Source organism: Heptranchias perlo, chromosome X (genome assembly GCF_035084215.1).
Source record: "Heptranchias perlo isolate sHepPer1 chromosome X, sHepPer1.hap1, whole genome shotgun sequence".
In the NCBI taxonomy this organism is placed as follows: Eukaryota; Metazoa; Chordata; class Chondrichthyes; order Hexanchiformes; family Hexanchidae; genus Heptranchias; species Heptranchias perlo.
Window position 1 is genome coordinate 16,159,724 of NC_090370.1, and position 21,310 is coordinate 16,181,033.

The window sequence follows — 21,310 nt, forward strand, 5'->3', positions numbered from 1 at the left end:
ACAGCCCTGGGAGTGTTTGATGGGACAGTTTAGAGGGAGCTTTACTCTGTATCGAACCCATGCTGTACCTGTCCTGGGAGTGTTTGATGGGACAGTTTAGAGGGAGCTTTACTCTGTATCTAACCCTGTACCTGTCCTGGGAGTGTTTGATGGGACAGTATCGAGGGAGCTTTACTCTGTATCTAACCCGTGCTGTACCTGCCCTGGGAATGTTTGATGGGACAGTGTTGAGGGAGCTTTACTCTGTATCTAACGCTGTTCCTGCCCTGGGAGTGTTTGATGGGACAGTATAGAGGGAGCTTTACTCTGTATCTAACCCTGTACCTGCCCTGGGAGTGTTTGATAGGACAGTGTAGAGGGAGCTTCACTCTGTATCTAACCCGTGCTGTAGCTGCCCTGGGAATGTTTGATGGGACAGTGTTGAGGGAGCTTGACTCTGTATCTAACCCTGCACCTGCCCTGGGAGTGTTTGATGGGACAGTGTAGAGGGAGCTTTACTCTGTATCTAACCCGTGCTTTACCTGGTCTGGGAGTGTTTGATGGGACAGTGTAGAGGGAGCTTTAATCTGTACCTAACCCGTGCTGTACCTGCCCTGGGAGTGTTTGATGGGACGGTGTAGAGGGAGCTTTATTCTGTATCTAACCCGTGCTGCACCTGCCCTGGGAGTGTTTGATGGGACAGCGTAGAGGGAGCTTTACTCTGTGTCTAACCCTTTACCTGCCCTGGGAGTGTTTGATGGGACGGTGTAGAGGGAGCTTTACTCTGTATCTAACCCGTGCTGTACCTGCCCTGGGAGTGTTTGATGGGACAGTGTAGAGGGAGCTTTACTCTGTATCTAACCCGTGCTGTACCTGCCCTGGGAGTGTTTGATGGGACAGTGTAGAGGGAGCTTTACTCTGTATCTCACCCTGTACCTGACCTGGGAGTGTTAGATGAGACAGTGTAGAGGGAGCTTTACTCTGTATCTAACCCTGTACCTGACCCTGGGAGTGTTTGATGAGACAGTGTAGAGGGAGCTTTACTCTGTATCTAACCCTGTACCTGACCCTGGGAGTGTTTGATGGGATAGTGCAGAGGGAGCTTTACTCTGTATCGAACCCTGAACCTGCCCTGGGAGTGTTTGATGGGACAGTGTGGAGGGAGCTTAACTCTGTATCTAATCCGTGCTGTACCTGCCCTGGGAGTGTTTGATGGGACAGTGTGGAGGGAGCTTTACTCTTTATCTCACCCTGTACCTGCCCTGGGAGTGTTAGATGGGACAGTGTCGAGGGAGCTTTCCTCTGTATCTAACCCTGTACCTGTCCTGGGAGTGTTTGATGGGACAGTATCGAGGGAGCTTTACTCTGTATCTAACCCGTGCTGTACCTGCCCTGGGAGTGTTTGATGGGACAGTGTAGAGGGAGCTTTACTCTGTATCTCACCCTGTACCTGACCTGGGAGTGTTAGATGAGACAGTGTAGAGGGAGCTTTACTCTGTATCTAACCCTGTACCTGACCCTGGGAGTGTTTGATGAGACAGTGCAGAGGGAGCTTCACTCTGTATCGAACCCTGAACCTGCCCTGGGAGTGTTTGATGGGACAGTGTGGAGGGAGCTTAACTCTGTATCTAATCCGTGCTGTACCTGCCCTGGGAGTGTTTGATGGGACAGTGTGGAGGGAGCTTTACTCTTTATCTCACCCTGTACCTGCCCTGGGAGTGTTAGATGGGACAGTGTCGAGGGAGCTTTCCTCTGTATCTAACCCTGTACCTGTCCTGGGAGTGTTTGATGGGACAGTATCGAGGGAGCTTTACTCTGTATCTAACCCGTGCTGTACCTGCCCTGGGAGTGTTTGATGGGACAGTGTAGAAGGAGCTTTACTCTGTATCTAACCGTGCTGTACCTGCCCTGGGAGTGTTTGATGGGACAGTTTAGAGGGAGCTTTACTCTGTATCTAACCCATGCTGTACCTGTCCTGGGAGTGTTTGATGGGACAGTGTAGAGGGAGCTTTACTCTGTATCTAACCCTGTACCTGTCCTGGGAGTGTTTGATGGGACAGTATCGAGGGAGCTTTACTCTGTATCTAACCCGTGCTGTACCTGCCCTGGGAATGTTTGATGGGACAGTGTTGAGGGAGCTTTACTCTGTATCTAACGCTGTTCCTGCCCTGGGAGTGTTTGATGGGACAGTGTAGAGGGAGCTTTACTCTGTATCTAACCCGTGCTGTACCTGGTCTGGGAGTGTTTGATGGGACAGTGTGGAGGGAGCTTTACTCTGTATCTAACCCTGTACCTGCGCTGGGAGTGTTTGACAGGACAGTGTAGAGGGAGCTTTACTCTGTATCCAACCCTGCCCCTGCCCTGGGAGTGTTTGATGGGACAGTGTAGAGGGAGCTTTACTCTGTATCTAACCCTGTCCCTGCCCTGGGAGTGTTTGATGGGACAGTGTAGAGGGAGCTTTACTCTGTATCTAACCCTGTACCTGCCCTGGGAGTGTTTGATGGGACAGTGTAGAGGGAGCTTTACTCTGTATCTAACCCTGTACCTGCCCTGGGAGTGTTTGATGGGACAGTGTGAAGGGAGCTTTACTCTGTGTCTAACCCGTGCTGTACCTGCCCTGGGAGTGTTTGATGGGACAGTGTAAAAGGAGCTTTACTCTGTATCTAACCCTGTACCTGCCCTGGGAGTGTTTGACGGGACAGTGTAGAGGGAGCTTTACTCTGTATCTAACCCTGTACCTGCCCTGGGAGTGTTTGATGGGACAGTGTAGAGGGAGCTTTACTCTGTATCTAACCCTGTACCTGCCCTGGGAGTGTTTGATGGGACAGTGTAAAGGGAGCTTTACTCTGTATCTAACCCTGAACCTGCCCTGTCAAGCAATGCATTCCCCAGGCTTTATGAAGAGGAAAATCCGCTCTCTTCCTCTTTTTCTCAACATCAGAAGGAGTACAAATACACTGATCACCCACACAACGTCTGACAGAATCACAAACTCTGTAACCATGGAGACTGAATTGAGCTCAGGACAGGGAAGTTCAACAGAGTTTCGATTTGACTCCTTCATTCAGACTAATGGGAATGTGTGGGATGGATTGTCCAGGGAGATAGTGGAGATTGATGGTGGCTACAGATCCAGGAGGGAACTGGGCTTTGCTTTTGGTGAAGGAAGTGATGGAGGGGTTGCAGACACAGTGTCGGATGGGATATTTTGGACTGCTGAAGGGGCCCAATGGTGTGTCTCTCTGCTGCTTTTCAAATGATCTGAGCTGCTCATTTCCTGATGTCTGCAGTTATTCACGATCGTCTCTCCCCAGGCAAAAACCACTGGATCCGCCCCAGATTACATCAGCGTTGCTGCATTTCGATGTGAGCATGTCATCGGAAGCCACGTCAGAATGAGTGATTAAACAGGTAAGACTTATTCTCATACTCTTGAATTCTCATTCACTTCAAAGGACCTCAGTCAATGACTTTGAACTCAGGTTTCTGTGGTATTATTAATTTTACCAGATGGTCCCTGTGCATCCTGACTGGGCCTGAGTCAGGCTGGGCTTTGAACAGTCCTGCGTCTTCAGGAGGCAATCAGCACTTTTGCTTTGTTTCAGCACAGCAATACTGCAAGAAGTGTGTGGAATAGGGATAAGGAGCCAGAGATTGAACAAACACACAATTAAAATGTTCAGCATCAGATTCACCAGAGACAAGACTGAGGGAATGGGACAGGCTGGAGAGAGGAGTGAGGGAATGGGACAGGCTGGAGAGAGGAGTGAGGGAACGGGACAGGCTGGAGAGAGGAGTGAGGGAATGGGACAGGCTGGAGAGAGGAGTGAGGGAATGGGACAGGCTGGAGAGAGGAGTGAGGGAACGGGACAGGCTGGAGAGAGGAGTGAGGGAACGGGACAGGCTGGAGAGAGGAGTGAGGGAATGGGACAGGCTGGAGAGAGGAGTGAGGGAATGGGACAGGCTGGAGAGAGGAGTGAGGGAACGGGACAGGCTGGAGAGAGGAGTGAGGGAATGGGACAGGCTGGAGAGAGGAGTGAGGGAATGGGACAGGCTGGAGAGAGGAGTGAGGGAATGGGACAGGCTGGAGAGAGGAGTGAGGGAATGGGACAGGCTGGAGAGAGGAGTGAGGGAACGGGACAGGCTGGAGAGAGGAGTGAGGGAAGGGGACAGGCTGGAGAGAGGAGTGAGGGAACGGGACAGGCTGGAGAGAGGAGTGAGGGAACGGGACAGGCTGGAGAGAGGAGTGAGGGAACGGGACAGGCTGGAGAGAGGAGTGAGGGAATGGGACAGGCTGGAGAGAGGAGTGAGGGAACGGGACAGGCTGGAGAGAGGAGTGAGGGAATGGGACAGGCTGGAGAGAGGAGTGAGGGAATGGGACAGGCTGGAGAGAGGAGTGAGGGAACGGGACAGGCTGGAGAGAGGAGTGAGGGAATGGGACAGGCTGGAGAGAGGAATATGGTAATGAGACAGGAATGAGGGACCCTCTCTCCCTGACCCCCCATTCCCCTACTCCCATTCCCTAGTCTCCCTCTTTCCTCCCGCGATTCCTGAGCCCCTCCCGATTCCTGACTCGTGAACAACACAAATCCTGAGAGCCGTCAATTCCCGACTCCCAAACCCCCAATTCCTGAACCCCCGAACTCCTCAGGCCCCCCCGATTCCTGATCCCCAATTGTTCCCGTTGTTCCAACCAGCCCCAGCTCTGTTATCTGTGGCGGGGGAAGGGGTGACATCATGGTGTGCGGGAATAACATCATGGAGCTGGGGAGTGACATCACGGCGCGAGGGAGTGACATCACGGATCGGGGAGTGTCATCACGGCTAGGGGGAGTGACATCATCGAGCGGGGGTGACATCACGGATATGGGAGTGCCATCACGGCTAGGGGGAGTGACATCATGGAGTGCGGGAGTGACACCACAGATGGGGGGAGTGACATCACGGGGGGGAGTGACATCACGGATGGGGATTGACATCACGGATCGGGGAGTGACATCATGGATGGGGGAGTGACATCACTGAGCAGGGAGTGACATCATGGAGCGGGGGAGTGACACCACGGACGGGGGGGAGTGACACCACAGATGGGGGTGTGTCATCACGGAGCGGGGGAGTGACATCATGGAGCGGGGGAGTGTCATTCCGGAGAGGGGGAGTGACATCACTGAGCAGGGTAGTGACATCACGGAGCGGGGGAGTAACATTACGGAGAGGGGCAGTGACATCACAGAGAGGGGTAGTGACATCACAGAGAGGGGGAGTGACATCACAGAGAGGGGTAGTGACATCACAGAGAGGGGGAGTGACATCACGTAGCATGGGAGTGACATCAGAGAGAGGGGTAGTGACATCACGGAGCGGGCGAGTGACATCACGGAGAGGGGGAGTGACATCACGGAGCGGGGGAGTGACATCAGAGCGGGGTAGGGGGTAGTTTGCTGCTGGGGTGGGAAATTTAAATCCAAATGTCTCCCTGGCTGTAGCAGCTCCCAGGAGATCCAAGCCCCATTCTGAGAGACTCTCGTAAACCTGGGAGGTTTGGTAACTCTGACTCTCACCTTTCTGCTTCCTTCATAGGTCACCACTGCTGTCGCTTTTGCTAAGTATGGTCAGGATGATTCAGATTGTGAGAGGAAGTGTGACCATTTGCTTCCTCACAGCTCTGATGCTCACAGAGGTGAGAAAAAAATCAGTCCCGATTTAGCTTCTGTGTAATTCAAATATTTGCATATCGTGAGAATCAGACATGAAATATATATGTCACATATTAAATATATATGTCACCAATTCTCAAGGCCGCAGGATAATTACAGATGAGGAAGGCCATTCGGCCCATCTTAATTCATGCACCCAGAAAGGGACTGTTAAAAAATAAAGTAAAAGGAACAACTATTAAGGATGAATTAAACTGCCTGGACAGCAATGTAAACAGCATCCAAAACAAAACAGGGAAACTGGAGGCAATAATCCCTAGTGAGGAACCAGATATAGTTGGAATAACTGAAACATGGCTACATAAAGGACAGGACTGGCAACTAAATATTGCAGGTTACAACATAATCAGAAAGGATAGGGAAGGAAGAAGGGGTGGAATAGCTGTACTCATTAGAGATAACATAATGGCAGTAGAAAAAAGGGACACAACTAACAGAAGGATAGAAACGGAATCCATATGGATTGAAATAAAGGATAAGGGATTGATCACACTAATAGGGGTATACTACAGACCACCTAATAGTGGAGAGGAGGTGGAGGAGGAAATATGTGAGCAAATATGTGAAATGAGTAAAGGACATAGAATAATAATCATGGGAGATTTTAACTATCCCCAAATAAACTGGCAAGAAGATGTTGGTAAAGGGTTACAGGGAATGGAGTTTTTACACTGTGTACAGGACTCCTTTCTCACCCAGTATATAAAAAACCCAACAAGAGAGGAATCACTGCTGGATCTAGTAATGGGAAATGAACCAGAGCAGATAAGAGAAGTAAGGGTGGGAGAACATCTAGGCAATAGCGATCACAACATTATAAGGTTTAAGATAATGATTGAGAAAGACATAAGTAAGACAAAAAACAAATAAATTAGAAAAAAGCTCATTTTGAGGGAACGAGAATGGAACTTGGGAAAATAAACTGGAAAAATTTACTGATAAACAAAGAAATAGAACAGGAGTGGGAAACATTTAAAACAGTGATCAATAGAGTCCAGGAGAAATATATCCCACTAAAAAGCAAGAACAAACTGGCCAGTAATGACACACCATGGATGAATAAAGAAATAAGGGCAAAATTGAAACTAATGAAAAAGGCACACACTAAGTACACAGACAATAAAGGGGAGGATGTAAAAGGGAATATGAAGAGATTAGGAAAGAATCAAAAAAACAATTAGGAAGGCAAAGAGAAATTAAATTATCGAGGAATATAAAAAGCAATAGTAAAGTATTCTACAGATACATAAATAATAAAAGGAAAATCAGGATAGGGATAGGGCCACTGAGGGATACACACGATAAACTCACAGGTAATGACAGTGAAAGGGCAGAAATATTAAATAATTACTTTGCCTCAGTATTTACCCGGGAGATTAACAAGGTGGGATTGACATTAGAGGAAGAGATCAAAAAAGATATAAACACATTTAAGATAGAAAAAGGGGGTAGATAATTAATAAACTAATCAAACTTAAAGAGGATAAAACCCCTGGTCTGGATGGATTACCTCAGTGCATATTAAAAGAAGTTAGGGAGGAGATAGCAGAGGGACTATTACATATATATAAAAATTCACTAGAACAGGGAATAGTGCCAGAGGACTGGTGGACAGATAATGTGATTCCTATATTTAAAAAGCGAGATAGAACCAGTCCAGGGAACTATGGACCAATTAGCTTAACATCGGTGGTAGGAAAGATCATGGAATCTTTACTCAAAGATGTAATAGAAAAACATCTAGAAACGAAAATACAGCACGGATTTCAAAAGGGAAAGTCATCCTTGACCAACCTTATTGAATTCTTTGAAGAAGTAACAGAAAGGGTAGACAAGGGTAATGTAGTAGATGTAATATATTTGGATTTTTAAAAGGCCTTTGATAAAGTACCGCATTGTAGACTCCTGACTAAGGTCAGAGCATGTGGAATCAGGAGACTTGTAGCAGAATAGATAGCAAGTTGGCTACAAAACAGAAAACAGAGAGTAGGGGTTAAAGATAGTTACTCAGACTGACAAAAGGTGGGAAGTGGTGTTCCACAAGGATCAGTGCTGAGACCACTGTTGTTCACCATTTGCATAAACTATTTGGACACAGGAATTGGAAGTACAATTTCAAAATTTGTGGACAACGCCAAATTGGGGGGTACAGTTAATACCGAGGAGGACTGCGACAAAATACAGGAAGACATTAATAAATTTACAGAATGGGCATGTAATTGGCAAATGAATTTCAACCTAGGTAAATGTGAGATATTACGTTTTGGTAGGAGGAATGAGGAAGCTGCATACTGCTTGGATAATAAGAGTCTAAACGGGATAGAGGAGCAGAGGGATCTGGGTGTACAGATACACAAAGCAAACCAAGCACTGGGGTTCATTTCTAGAGGGATAGAATTGAAAAGCAGTGAAGTTATGTTAAACTTGTATCGAATCTTGGTTAGACCACACTTGGAGTATTGTGAACAGCTCTGGTCTCCATATTATGAAAAGGATATAGACGCATTGGAGAAGGTGCAAAAACGATTTACTAGGATGATACCAGAACTGAGAGGTTATACCAATCAGGAAAGACTGAATAGGCTGGGGCTCTTTTCTCTAGAAAAGAGAAGACTGAGGGGTGACCTGATAGAGGTCTTTAAGATTATGAAAGGGTTTGATAGGGTAGACGTAGAGAAAATGTTTCCACTTGCGGGGGAGACCAGAACTTGAGGGGCCATAAATATAAGATAGTCACTAATAAATCCAATAGGGAATTCAGGAGAAACTTCTTTACCCAGAGAGTGGTGAGAATGTGGAACTTGCTACCACAAGGAGTGGTTGAGGCGAATAGTGGAGATGGATTTAAGGGGAAGATAGATAAACACAGGAGGGAGAAAGGAATAGAAGGATATGCTGATAGGGTGAGATGAAGTAGGGAGGGAGGAGGCTCGTGTGGAGCATAAACATTGGCATGGACCAGTTGGGCCGAATGGCCTGTTTCTGTACTGTACATTCTATGTGATTCTATTTAAAGATCCTACATTCCCCCACTGTAACATCTGATTGTTTAAATGATTACAGGGTTTTTGCCTCCCCTCCTCGGTCCATGTGTCGATCACTCTTTGTGTGAAGAACTTCCTGATATTAGTCCTAAATTTACCTTTTACTAGTTTGACCCTGTGGCCCCTTATCTTAGTCTCTCAATTTAATTTAAAATAATATTCCAGACTCACCTTCTCCATTCCATTAACTATATTATATTCCTTTACAAGATCACCTCTCAGTCACCTCATTTCCAGGATGAGAATCCCAGTTTCTCCAGTCTTTCCCCATAACTCCGACCTGACACTGGGGATCAGCCCCGTGACTCTTCTCTCCACTGTCTCCAGCACTCGAATATCTCCCTTGTGTCTCAGTGACCAGAACTGGACCCAGTGCTCAAGGTGGGTCTGACCAGAACTGGACACAGTGCTCAAGGTGGGTCTGACCAGAACTGGACACAGTGCTCAAGGTGGGTCTGACCAGAACTGGACACAGGACTCAAGGTGGGTCTGACCAGAACTGGACACAGTGCTCAAGGTGGGTCTGACCAGAACTGGACACAGTGCTCAAGGTGGGTCTGACCAGAACTGGACACAGTGCTCAAGGTGGGTCTGACCAGAACTGGACACAGTGCTCAAGGTGGGTCTGACCAGAACTGGACACAGTACTCAAGGTGGGTCTGACCAGAACTGGACACAGTACTCAAGGTGGGTCTGACCAGAACTGGACAGGACTCAAGGTGGGTCTGACCAGAACTGGACACAGTGCTCAAGGTGGGTCTGACCAGAACTGGACACAGTGCTCAAGGTGGGTCTGACCAGAACTGGACACAGGACTCAAGGTGGGTCTGACCAGAACTGGACACAGTACTCAAGGTGGGTCTGACTAGACCTTGTACAGTTTAATTACGATGTTCTCTGATTCTACTCTAGTTCAACATCCTATTGCATTTATTGATTGCTGCCCTGGTCTACTGTAGTTAGACATGTTGAGCATCAAATCTAATAAAGTCCCGAAATCTCTTCCAGCATTATCCCGAGCCATGTCCACACCATCCGTGGAGTCTGTGTGTTGTTCATTTTTCCTTCTGCAGCACTTTACATTTTTTTCTGCATTAGTTTCATCTGCCATCGCTGTGCTCACTCACACATTTTATCCAACTCAATCTGTAATTTGTGAGCTGCCTCCTTTGATTCCACTGCCCCTCCGAGCTTGGGATCAGCTGCGAGTTTCACCAGTTTATATTGACTTTCGGAATCGAAAGGGCCGATTCGAATCACTCCCACAATGGGAACAAAACGGGCGGCTGATAAAAATGGCAGTCGCGTGCCTCTCTCTCCATTCTTGACATACTCCCTCCCACCGCCATTTTAACTGCTGGTTTTTCTGCAGCGTTGTGGGGGCCTCATTAATGTTTAAATACCGGGGTTCCGTGATGCAATTAAGATTCCAACGAGATTTTTACTCTGGATTGCGCAAGTCGCCAGTGAAACTTAGTCGTAAGCAAGAGCAGGGGCCAGTAGAAGTCCAGGAAGGTGAGTATTTGTCATTACCTTGTGGTTTCCTCGTGCTGCTCCGGGCCCCAAAAAGAGATCTTGGACATCTCCTCCCCCTCCTCCGACTGCGATCGTTTCTAGAGCGTCCCTCCCCGCCTCCCCCTCAACATTTACCTTATGCCGGGGACCGTTCCCACAGGACCCTGGCAGAGGCCTCTTGCCGCCTGAAATCCCGCTCACGCCCACTGGCCAGGTAATAATTCCTGCTGGGATTGTGGTGGGAGTCCGAATTCCCACATGGCAGTGAGGCCCACAAGTTAAAATCTCCCCGCTTCTCATGTGGCTCTGTCTTTTTTTTTATTCGTTCATGGAATGTGGGCGTCGCTGGCGAGGGCGGCATTTATTGCCCATCCCTAATTGCCCTTGAGAAGGTGGTGGTGAGCCGCCTTCTTGAACCGCTGCAGTCCGTGTGGTGAAGGTTCTCCCACAGTGCTGTTAGGAAGGGAGTTCCAGGATTTTGACCCAGCGACGATGAAGGAACGGCGATATATTTCCAAGTCGGGATGGTGTGTGACTTGGAGGGGAACGTGCAGGTGGTGTTGTTCCCATGTACCTGCTGCTCTTGTCCTTCTAGGTGGTAGAGGTTGCGGGTTTGGGAGGTGCTGTCGAAGAAGCCTTGGCGAGTTGTGTCAGTGTATCCTGTGGATGGTACACACTGCAGCCACTGTGCGCCGGTGATGGAGGGAGTGAATGTCATGTGAGTGCACCACTCACTCTGGCCCCCTGCACATCTCACTCACACCCCGAGTTAAAATCAGGGCTCTAGACATTGTCCCTGCTCTTAATTCCGAGTTGGTTTTGGGCGGGGGGTGGTCTAATGGTATGAGTTGGAAACTCACCCGTTCCACCAGAAATGAGGCCGGGGCGATTTTAACTCCCAGGCCTCGTTTAAATCCGAGACCACCAGATGGGAAATCAGCAGGAAGAGGTGGAAGATTGTGCTGCCCAGAAGCCACTCGCTGACACAAGGTAGGTGGCGGGATCAGCTTCCAGGGCAATCTCGGGGATGGCTGATATTTGGGAAGGGGGGAGGGTGCAGTATCCCCGTTCCCTTAGCTTGCCTTAGCACTTGTCTCCACATTATGACACTCCTGTTCAAGTTGTGCTGCTCTCTGGCTTCAATCCCTGATGGTTCACTCTCGAGCTCTGATGCCAGTCTGGCCATCGAACGTGATGAACCCAATACTATCCACTCCCCTCAAAAATCCCCTTGCCGTTGTAAGTTCCTATTTAAGGCCACAACTCTTCCTTTAAGCTTTTTACATCTCTTCAACCCTGTATTGTCCCCGGCTTTCTTGTTTGTGACCATCCCAGAGCAAACACACCTCATGGTCTCATCGCTGATCGTAGGAGCACTGACGTCAATCGCAGCAACCAGGGGTCGAACCTGGAATCTTCCTGGTCTGTCTGACTCAGGACCAAACTCGGCCAAAGTTAGCGGATGAATTTTGCCTTATTTTCAGATTCACCTTTTTCTGTTTTGCGTTGTGAAATATTAAATGGTTGTCCTTCTCACTGGAAGGGAACATGGCAGATGCAGCAGGGATTTGAAGCACGCAAGGCGCAGAAACAAGAAACAAACACCAAAAATGCATGATAGCTAAATACGGCCAGGAAATTAAGCTCAAAAGAAATGCTTTTTATTTTCAGTCAGCCCGTCAGGTGCAGACCACCCAGCAGCCTCATGGTTACTCAACAGAGAGGATATCGCCATCGCTGGGCCTGTCACGGACCAGAATAATGTCAGCACAATATGAGTGCTACTTAAAAATCATCAGGGACCCACCATATGAAAGGGAAGGTATGTACAGAGGATTTAATGAAGCCGACAACAGCAGCGCAATCGCTGAGATACAATATCTGAATAAAGTATTCCTTTGTAAAACCATTTCCCAGCAGAGAGGGAATTGGAGTTAGACATGGCCCTCTCACACTCTGGGACTGGGTGATACAGTGGGTTATCACACTGCCCTCTCACACTCTGGGACTGGATACAGTGGGTTATCACACTGTCCTCTCACACTCTGGGACTCGGTGATACAGTGGGTTATCACACTGTCCTTTCACACTCTGGGACTGGGTGATACAGTGGGTTATCACACTGTCCTTTCACACTCTGGGACTGGGTGATACAGTGGGTTATCACACTGTCCTCTCACACTCTGGGACTGGGTGATACAGTGGGTTATCACACTATCCTTTCACACTCTGGGACTGGGTGATACAGTGGGTTATCACACTGTCCTTTCACACTCTGGGACTGGGTGATACAGTGGGTTATCACACTGTCCTTTCACACTCTGGGACTGGGTGATACAGTGGGTTATCACACTGTCCTTTCACACTCTGGGACTGGGTGATACAGTGGGTTATCACACTGTCCTTTCACACTCTGGGACTGGGTGATACAGTGGGTTATCACACTGTCCTCTCACACTCTGGGACTGGGTGATACAGTGGGTTATCACACTGTCCTTTCACACTCTGGGACTGGGTGATACAGTGGGTTATCACACTGTCCTTTCACACTCTGGGACTGGGTGATACAGTGGGTTATCACACTGTCCTTTCACACTCTGGGACTGGGTGATACAGTGGGTGATATAGTGACCATAAAGTAAGTAACTTGAGTATGTTTTTTGATGAGGTAACAGAGGGGGTCGATGACAGCAATGCGAATGATGAGGTGTGTATTGACTTTCAAAATACATTTGATAAAGTGCTGCATATTAAGCTTGTCATCATGGGGAAAAAGGGGCAGTGACAACGTGGAGATGAAATTGGCTAAGTGACCGGAAACAGAGAGTAGTGGTGAATGGTGGTTTTTCGGACAGGAGGGAGGTGTACAGTGCCAGGGGTCGGTGCTGGGACCACTGCTTTTCTTGATATACATTAATGACTTGGACTTGGGTGTACAGGGCTCAATTTCAAAATTTGCAGTTGACACAAAACTTGATAGTGTAGTGAACAGTGAGGAGGATAGTGATAAACCTCAAGAGGATATCGACAGGCTGGTGGTTGGACTTACACATGGCAGATGAAATTTGACACAGAGAAGTGAGAAATGATACATTTTGGCAGGAAGAATGAGGAGAGCCAATAGAAACTAGAGGGCACAATTTTAAAAGGGGGTGCAGGAACGTAGACCTGGGGGTATATGTGCACAAATCTTTGAAAGTGGCAGGACAGGTTGAGAAATTGGTTGAAAAAGCATACGGGATCCTGGGCTTTATAAATAGAGGCATGGAGTACAAAAGCAAGGAAGTTATGATGAACCTTTATAAAACACTGGTTCGGCCACAACTGGAGTATTATGTCCAATTCTGGGCACCGCACTTTAGGAAGAATGTGAAGGCCTTAGAGAGGGTGCAGAAAAGATTTACTAGAATGGTTCCAGGGATGAGGGACTTCAGTTACGTGGATAGACTGGAGAAGCTGGGGTTGTTCTCCTCAGAGCAGAGAAAGTTAAGAGGAGATTTGATAGAAGTGTTTAAAATCATGACGGGTTTAGATAAAGTAAATAGAGAAACTGTTCCCATTGGTGGAACGGTCGAGAACCAGAGGACACAGATTTAAGGTGATTGGCAAAAGAACCAAAGGCGACATGAGGAAAAACTTTTTTACGCAGCGAGTAGTTATGATCTGGAATGCGCTGTCTGAAAGGGTGGTGGAGGCAGGTTCAATCGTGGCTTTCAAAAAGGAATTGGATAAATATTTGATGGGAAATTTTTTTTAGGGCTATGGGTAAAGAGCGGAGGAATGGGACTAATTGGATTGCTCTTACAAAGAGCCGGTATGTGCTCGATGGGCTGAATGGCCTCCCTCTGTGCTATAACCGTTCTATGATTCTATGACTCTATAAAGGCACCATGACTGCTGCCAGGGAAGGTGTGGGGGGATGGGTGCGGGAGGTTCATGGACATTATTCTGTGTTTATTGTCATATGTGAGTTGAATAGTGATTGAGTGGATTCACTTTCAGTTCGACCACAGGGCACTACGATTCACTGGCCGTTGCTTACTGTGGCAAACAAGACACCAGTTTAATGTAGAGATGCACTGCAGACTGACTGATATCACTGATGTCCCACTGCCCCCTTGCAGAAAGTGCCATTACTGCCCAGGTGTTGGGCTGCAACTCTTGCAGCAAGTCACACAACTCAAACACTGCCTCCTTGGTCAGTCGGAGTCTGTGATAGGTCTTGCTGCTCTGTAAGGTCCAGATAATTCTTTGCACCCATTAGATTCAGTTGGCAGGGTACCTTCCCAGTAGGTGCCCTCCTCTTTCAATGTTGGCACAGTTCCCTGGCAAGGTTCGTGCGTCAATCCTTGATTGACTGGACTGTATACTCGTGACTGTGCATCAACTGTCCTATGATCCTCTCCAGACTACACTCGTCCGATTAACTACATGCCCTGCTTAATCCCCATTGCCTTTGCTACTACTTCAATCCCCTTTGGATAATAAATCTACTCACTATTTTCCAAAGAAGCTGCAGCTACTTTATATCTGTGTCTGCTTCAATATTTCGTTCTTGGTCGCTATCCTGTTTATCGCAGTCAGATTGCAAGGAAAAGAGGAGCAGGTCCTTCAGAGTGCTGCCTTCCCAATTTCCCGCCTTGTGAAAAATATGCAGGGAGCATAATCGAATGTTCTTGCTTGTATGGGCTGACCTCGGTGAATCCCACTCCCTGCAGAAAGCAGGTACCTACTGCAAGCTCACAGACATTTTCCCTGCAATTAGGCAATCGGGCCCTTCGTTTTATAAGAAATGCTAGACTTTCAACCCAATGTTTTTCTTCCCAATGGCTTAGGAAGTAAATCCCACCACCCAGTGAGCTCCTGAGCCATTGGAGTTCAGGAATGTGCGGTCCCGAAACATTCCCTGTGGTCCAGCCCCAGTGAGGAGGGAATCGCCAATCCCACGGTCTATCTTATATCCCCTCTATCAGATGTTCCTCCAGGTACTTATCCAACTCTCTCCTGGATTTGCTGATACATCAGCCAATGTCGTGCTGGGCTGTTCCATATGTTCACCTCTCTCTGTCTGAACTGTCCTTTCACCCTCCCAACTTCTAGGCTTGAGCCTGTGTTCTCACAGTCCAATCCCTGGGCCGTGCTGATTTAGTGGAGCTCAGGCAGACGGCAGTCAGCGAGTATTTCTTCAGTGCCCCTGGTTTGGAGGGTTTGGAGCAGCCAGGGTTCCGATATGAGCAGCAGCTTTGCAGAGAGCGGCTGGTGTCCTTCCATCTCCTTTTATTACACAGCTACCATCGCTGGCATCACACGCTTCCATATACAGACTCAGAAATGTGATGCTTCATTTCCTTTAGCCACCTTGAAAGTGAGGCCCACTTTACTTTACGGTCTCCCACCTTCTACCTTCCATAAACTTGAGCTCATCCAACACTCTGCTGCCCGTATCCTAACTCGCACCAAGTCCCGTTCACCCATCACCCCTGTGCTCACTGACCTACATTGGCTCCCGGTCTGGGAACGCCTCAATTTTAAAATTCTCATTCTTGTGATCAAATCCCTCCCTGGTCTCACCTCCTCCAGCCCTACAACCCTTCGAGATCTCTGCGCTCCTCCAATTCTTGCCTCTTGCGCATTCCCGATTTTAATCGCTCCACCATTGGCGGCCGTGCCTTCACCTGCCTCGGCCCCAAACTCTGGAATTCCCTCCCTAAACCTTTCCACCTCTCTCTCCTCCTTTAAGACGCTCCTTAAAACCTACCTCATAGACCAAACTTTTGGTCACCTGTCCTAATATCTCCTTATGTGGCTCGGTGTCAAATTTTGTTTGATAATCGCTCCTGTGAAGCGCCATGAATTTTATGGTCCCTGATCAGCCCCACCCCTCCTCTTACTACCCATTTACTGTTTACATGTCTATAGAAGACTTTTGGATTCCCTTTTATGTTGGCTGCCAGCCTATTCTCACTCTCTCTTGCTTCCTTTTTCACTTCCCCTCTGAACTTTCTATATTCAGCCTGGTTCTCACTTGTGTTATCAACCTGACATCTGTCATACACCCCTTTTTTCTGCTTCATCTTACTTTCTCTTTTGTCATCCAGGGAGTTCTGGCTTTAGTTGCCCTACCTTTCCCCCTCGTGGGAATGTACCCAGACTGTACCCAAACTACCTCCTCCTTAAAGATCGCCCATTGTTCAATTTCAGTTTTTGCCTGACAATCTTTGATTCCAATTCACCCGGGCCAGATCTGTTCTCATCCCACTGAAATTGGCCCTCCTCCAATTGAGTATTTTTACTTTAGAGTGGTCCGTGTCCTTTTCCACAGCTATTCTAAACCTTATAATACTATGATCGCTGGTCCCTAAATGCTCCCCCACTGACACTTGCTCCACTTGACCCACCTCATTCCCCAGAACCAAGTCCAGAAATGCCTCCTTCCTCGTTGGGCCGGAAATGTACTGATCAAGAAAGTTCTCCTCAACACACTTCAAAAATTCCTCCCCCTCTCTGCCCTTTACACTATTACTATCCCAGTCTATATTAGGATAATTGAAGTCCCCCCGTTATCACTACTCTATGGCTTTTGCACCTCTCTGTAATTTCCCTGCAAATTTGCTCCTCTATATCCTTCCCACTAGTTGGTGGCCTATAGAATACACCCAGTAGTGTAATGGCACCTCTATTGTTTCTTAACTCTAACCAAATAGATTCTGTCCTTGACCCCTCCAGGACATCCTCTCTCTCCAGCACTGCAATATTCTCCTTAATCAATACTGCCACCTCCCCCCTCCTTTCTTTCCTTCCCTATCTTTCCTGAACACCTTGTATCCAGGAATATTTAGTACCCAATCCTGCCCTTTCTTGAGCCAGGTCTCTGTTATCTCCACAACATCATATTCCCATGTGGTTATTTGCGCCTGTAGCTCACCGACCTTGTTTACCATGCTTCGTGTGTTTACACACATGCACTGTAAACCTATCTTAGACCTTCTTGTACTCTCTCTTAGACTGGTCCCATCTAATACTGTACTATTTCTTACTCTAGTGCTATCTTTCTCCCCCGATCCTCTGTGCCCCTTGTTTCTCCTTTCCAATGCTACATCCTGTGCCCATCCCCCTGCCAAATTAGTTTAAACCCCCCCTCCCCACAGCACTAGTGAACCTCCCCGCAAGGACATTGGTCCCAGCTCCATTGAGGTGCAACCCGTCCGGCTTGTACAGGTCCCACCTCCCCCAGAACCGGTTCCAATACCCCAGGAATCTAAAGCCCTCCCTCCTGCACTATCTCTCCAGCCACGCATTCATCTGCTCTATCCTCCTATTTCTAAACTCACTAGTGCATGGCACCGGGAGTAATCTGGAGATTACTACCCTTGAGGTCCTGCTTATTTATCTCTTTCCTAGCTCCTTAAACTCTGCCTGCAGGACCTCATCCCTCTTTCTACCCATGTCATTGGTACCGATATGGACCACGACCTGTGGCTGTTCACCCTCCCCCTCCAGAATGTTCTGCAGGTGCTCAGTGACATCCTTGACCCTGGCACCAGGGAGGCAACATACCATCCTGGAATCACATCTGCGGCTACAGAAACGCCTGTCTGCTCCCCGAACTATAGAATCCCCTATCACTATTGCTCTCCTGACCTTTCTCCTCCCCTCCTGTACAGATGAGCCACCCATGGTGCTGTGGACTTGGCTCTGGCTGCACTCCCTCAGTACTGCACTGGAGTGTCAGCCTGGATTATGAGCTCAAGTCTCTGGAGTGGGAGGACGGAGATGGAGGGAGAAGAGTGTGCAGCATGGCAAACTTAAAGCTTAGGAGGGGCAAGGCAGGAAAGTTCAGTGGACCAATCAGAAAAGCAATATGAAGAGTGCGGCCATTTAAAGTGCTGCTCTTGCTGATTCCTAGGCTCCTACTGTAACCGTACGTGGGATGGATGGCTGTGTTGGGACGACTCTCCCGCTGGATCAATCTCGGTGCAGCACTGCCCTGATTACTTTCAGGACTTTGATCCCTTGGGTAAGTCTGTAAACTGCTATGTTTTTTGCACTTAACGTCTCTTAATCTTCAGCCCATTATTTTGTGACCTATGACCTATGACAACACAAAGCACAAGGGGAAAAAAAAAACCAAATACGGCTCCCCAATTAAAACACACACAAACTTTGCTCACTGACAGCCAACAAAGGCATCAGCTTTCTGACTTCAGGTTTTGCCATGCGTACTAATTGAATGATGGCGATCACAAAGCAGCCGATGGATTTTGAAGTTATCAAGTTACTGCAATGTATTATCAATAATAAGATAAACTGTTAGGAATCCACAACAGCCCTGTGCCATTGAAAAGAGAAAAGGCACTTAACAAATAACATTCCATGTGACTGTGACTGTCGTGCATTTTCCCTTCTCGTTCTTCTTGACCTGCCTGCAACCTTTGACATGGTTGACCACACCATCCTCCTTCAATGCCTCTCCTCCGTTGTCAAGTTGAGTGGGACTGCCCTCGCCTGGTTCCATTCCTATCTATCCAGTCGTAGCCAGAGAATTTCCTGCAATGGCCTCTCTTCTCGCTCCTGCACCGTTACCTCTGGAGTCCTCTAAGGATCTATCATTGGCTCTCTCCTATTTCTCATCTACATGCTGCCCCTTGGTGACATCATTGAAGACAAGGGGTCAGTGCCACATAATGACACCCAGCTCGATCTCTCCAGCACCTCTCTCGGCCCCTCCATTGCCTCTGTGTTGTCAGCCTGCTTATCTGATAACCAGTCACCGCACCTCAGGAAGGATATATTGGCCTTGGAGGGGGTGCAGCACAGATTCACCAGAATGATACCGGGGCTAAAAGGGTTAAATTATGAGGTCAGGTTGCATAGACTAGGCTTGTATTCCCTCGAGTATAGAAGATTAAGGGGTGATCTAATCGAGGGCTTTAAAATATTAAAGGATTTGATGGGGTAGATAGAGAGAAACTATTTCCTCTGGTGGGGGGAGTCCAGAACAAGGAGGAATAACCTTAAAATTAGAGCTCGGTCGTTCAGGGGTGATGTCAGGAGGCACTTCTTCACACAAAGGGGAGTGGAAATCTGGAACTCTCTCCCCCAAAAAGCTGTTGAGGCTGGGGGTCAATTGAAAATTTCAAAACTGAGATTGATCAATTTTTGTTGGCAATTGTAAACAATTTTACAACACCAAGTTATAGTCCAACGATTTTATTTGAAATTTACAAGCTTTCGGAGGCTTCCTCCTTCCTCAGGTAAATGAGCTTTCGGAGGCTTCCTCCTTCCTCACATTCACCTGAGGAAGGAGGAAGCCTCCGAAAGCTTGTAAATTTCAAATAAAATCGTTGGACTATAACTTGGTGTTGTAAAATTGTTTACAATTGTCAACCCCAGTCCATCACCGGCATCTCCACATCAATTTTTGTTGGGTGAGGGTATTAAGGGTTACGGATCCAAGGCGGGTGGATGGAGTTAAGATACAGATCAGCCATGACCTAATTGAATGGCAGAACAGGCTCGAGGGGCTGAATGGCCTCCTCCTGTCCCTATGTTCCGATGTTCCCATCCTGGATGAGCTGCAATTTCTTCCAGTAAGTACAGTGGGAAGATTAAGGCCATTGTCTTCAGCCCCCACCACAAACTCCATACCGTTGCCACCAAGTCCCTTCCTGGCCCGGCTACTGTCTCAGGTTGAACCTGGTTCACAACCTCAGCTCCCGATTTGATCCTAAACTGAGCTTCCAATCCCTTCCTCTCCATCACAAAGACCGTCTACTTCCAACTCTGTGATATCGTCCATCTGCACCCCATCTCAGCCCACGAATGCCCACATCCAGAGAATAGAATAAAGTAAATGAAGACTGTGGGAAACAGTGGGTATTTTTGTGGGCCCAAGTGTGTGCTGGTTTCCTGCGGTTAATGTGAGCTGAGTCCTCTTTGAATTGATAACCTCAGTCTCCCACAGTCATGGTCTCGCTCTGTCTGTCTCTGTGTTACCCTTTACATTCTATCAAGCTGCTTCTTGCAGTAGCTCTATGCTTCGTGTGTGTTTAAGGAGATGATTTGCCTGACAGAGCTGTCTGTAACTTCCGCTTTTCCTTTTCAGAAAAGGCAACCAAGATCTGTGTTGAAAATAGCTGGTGGTTTCGACACCCTGTCAGCAACCGGACCTGGACAAACTACACCCAGTGTACAGCCTACACCAGGGGCAAGTTAACGGTAAGAGATTCTGCAGAAATCTGCGGCTTCTTGACTAGGGACTGGAAGCTGTGTACACTCACTTTTAGTGATAGAGCACCACTTGCAGATGCAGCAAGCTGCGGGTGTGGTGGAGTCTGTCCGCTGTGTATTAGACGCCGCAAGGCAGCGCCGACTACACACACAACGGGAGAATTTGTGCAGGGATCGCCCGATCTCCAACCATCACTTCAGGAGGAAATCGTGAGAAGTCTTGAAATCTGGCATCCCCCAAAAAGCGATGGATGCTGGGCAATTGCAATTCTCAAGAGATCAATAGATTTTTGTTAGGTAAGGTTATCAAGGGATATGGAACCAAGGAGGACATTTATCCCATTAGCCCAGAGGAGACCTTTATCCCATTAGCCCAGAGGAGACCTTTATCCCATTAGCCCAGAGGAGACCTTTATCCCATTAGCCCAGAGGAGACCTTTATCCCATTAGCCCAGAGGAGACCTTTATCCCATTAGCCCAGAGGAGACCTTTATCCCATTAGCCCAGAGGAGACCTTTATCCCATTAGCCCAGAGGAGACCTTTATCCCATTAGCCCAGAGGAGACCTTTATCCCATTAGCCCAGAGGAGACCTTTATCCCATTAGCCCAGAGGAGACCTTTATCCCATTAGCCCAGTGGAGACCTTTATCCCATTAGCCCAGAGGAGACCTTTATCCCATTAGCCCAGAGGAGACCTTTATCCCATTAGCCCAGAGGAGACCTTTATCCCATTAGCCCAGAGGAGACCTTTATCCCATTAGCCCAGAGGAGACCTTTATCCCATTAGCCCAGAGGAGACCTTTATCCCATTAGCCCAGAGGAGA

At 48.0% G+C, this 21,310-nt stretch overlaps 1 protein-coding gene across 4 annotated transcripts in view; it reads left to right on the plus strand.

Moving 5' to 3' along the window:
- The window catches only part of LOC137307312 (calcitonin gene-related peptide type 1 receptor-like), a 222,752-nt gene that overhangs the window by 131,312 nt on the left and 70,130 nt on the right, over positions 1-21,310 (plus strand). For 3 of the 4 annotated variants that reach the window (XM_067976778.1, XM_067976779.1, XM_067976780.1), the window contains exons 2-6: positions 3,294-3,390; positions 5,560-5,659; positions 11,927-12,077; positions 18,162-18,272; positions 20,361-20,473. In XM_067976778.1, coding sequence (XP_067832879.1) covers positions 5,588-5,659; positions 11,927-12,077; positions 18,162-18,272; positions 20,361-20,473 — 447 coding nt within the window. In that variant the 5' untranslated portion in view covers positions 3,294-3,390; positions 5,560-5,587. The remainder of the gene's footprint in view (positions 1-3,293; positions 3,391-5,559; positions 5,660-11,926; positions 12,078-18,161; positions 18,273-20,360; positions 20,474-21,310) is intronic. The other variant, XM_067976781.1, reaches the window with a different exon arrangement.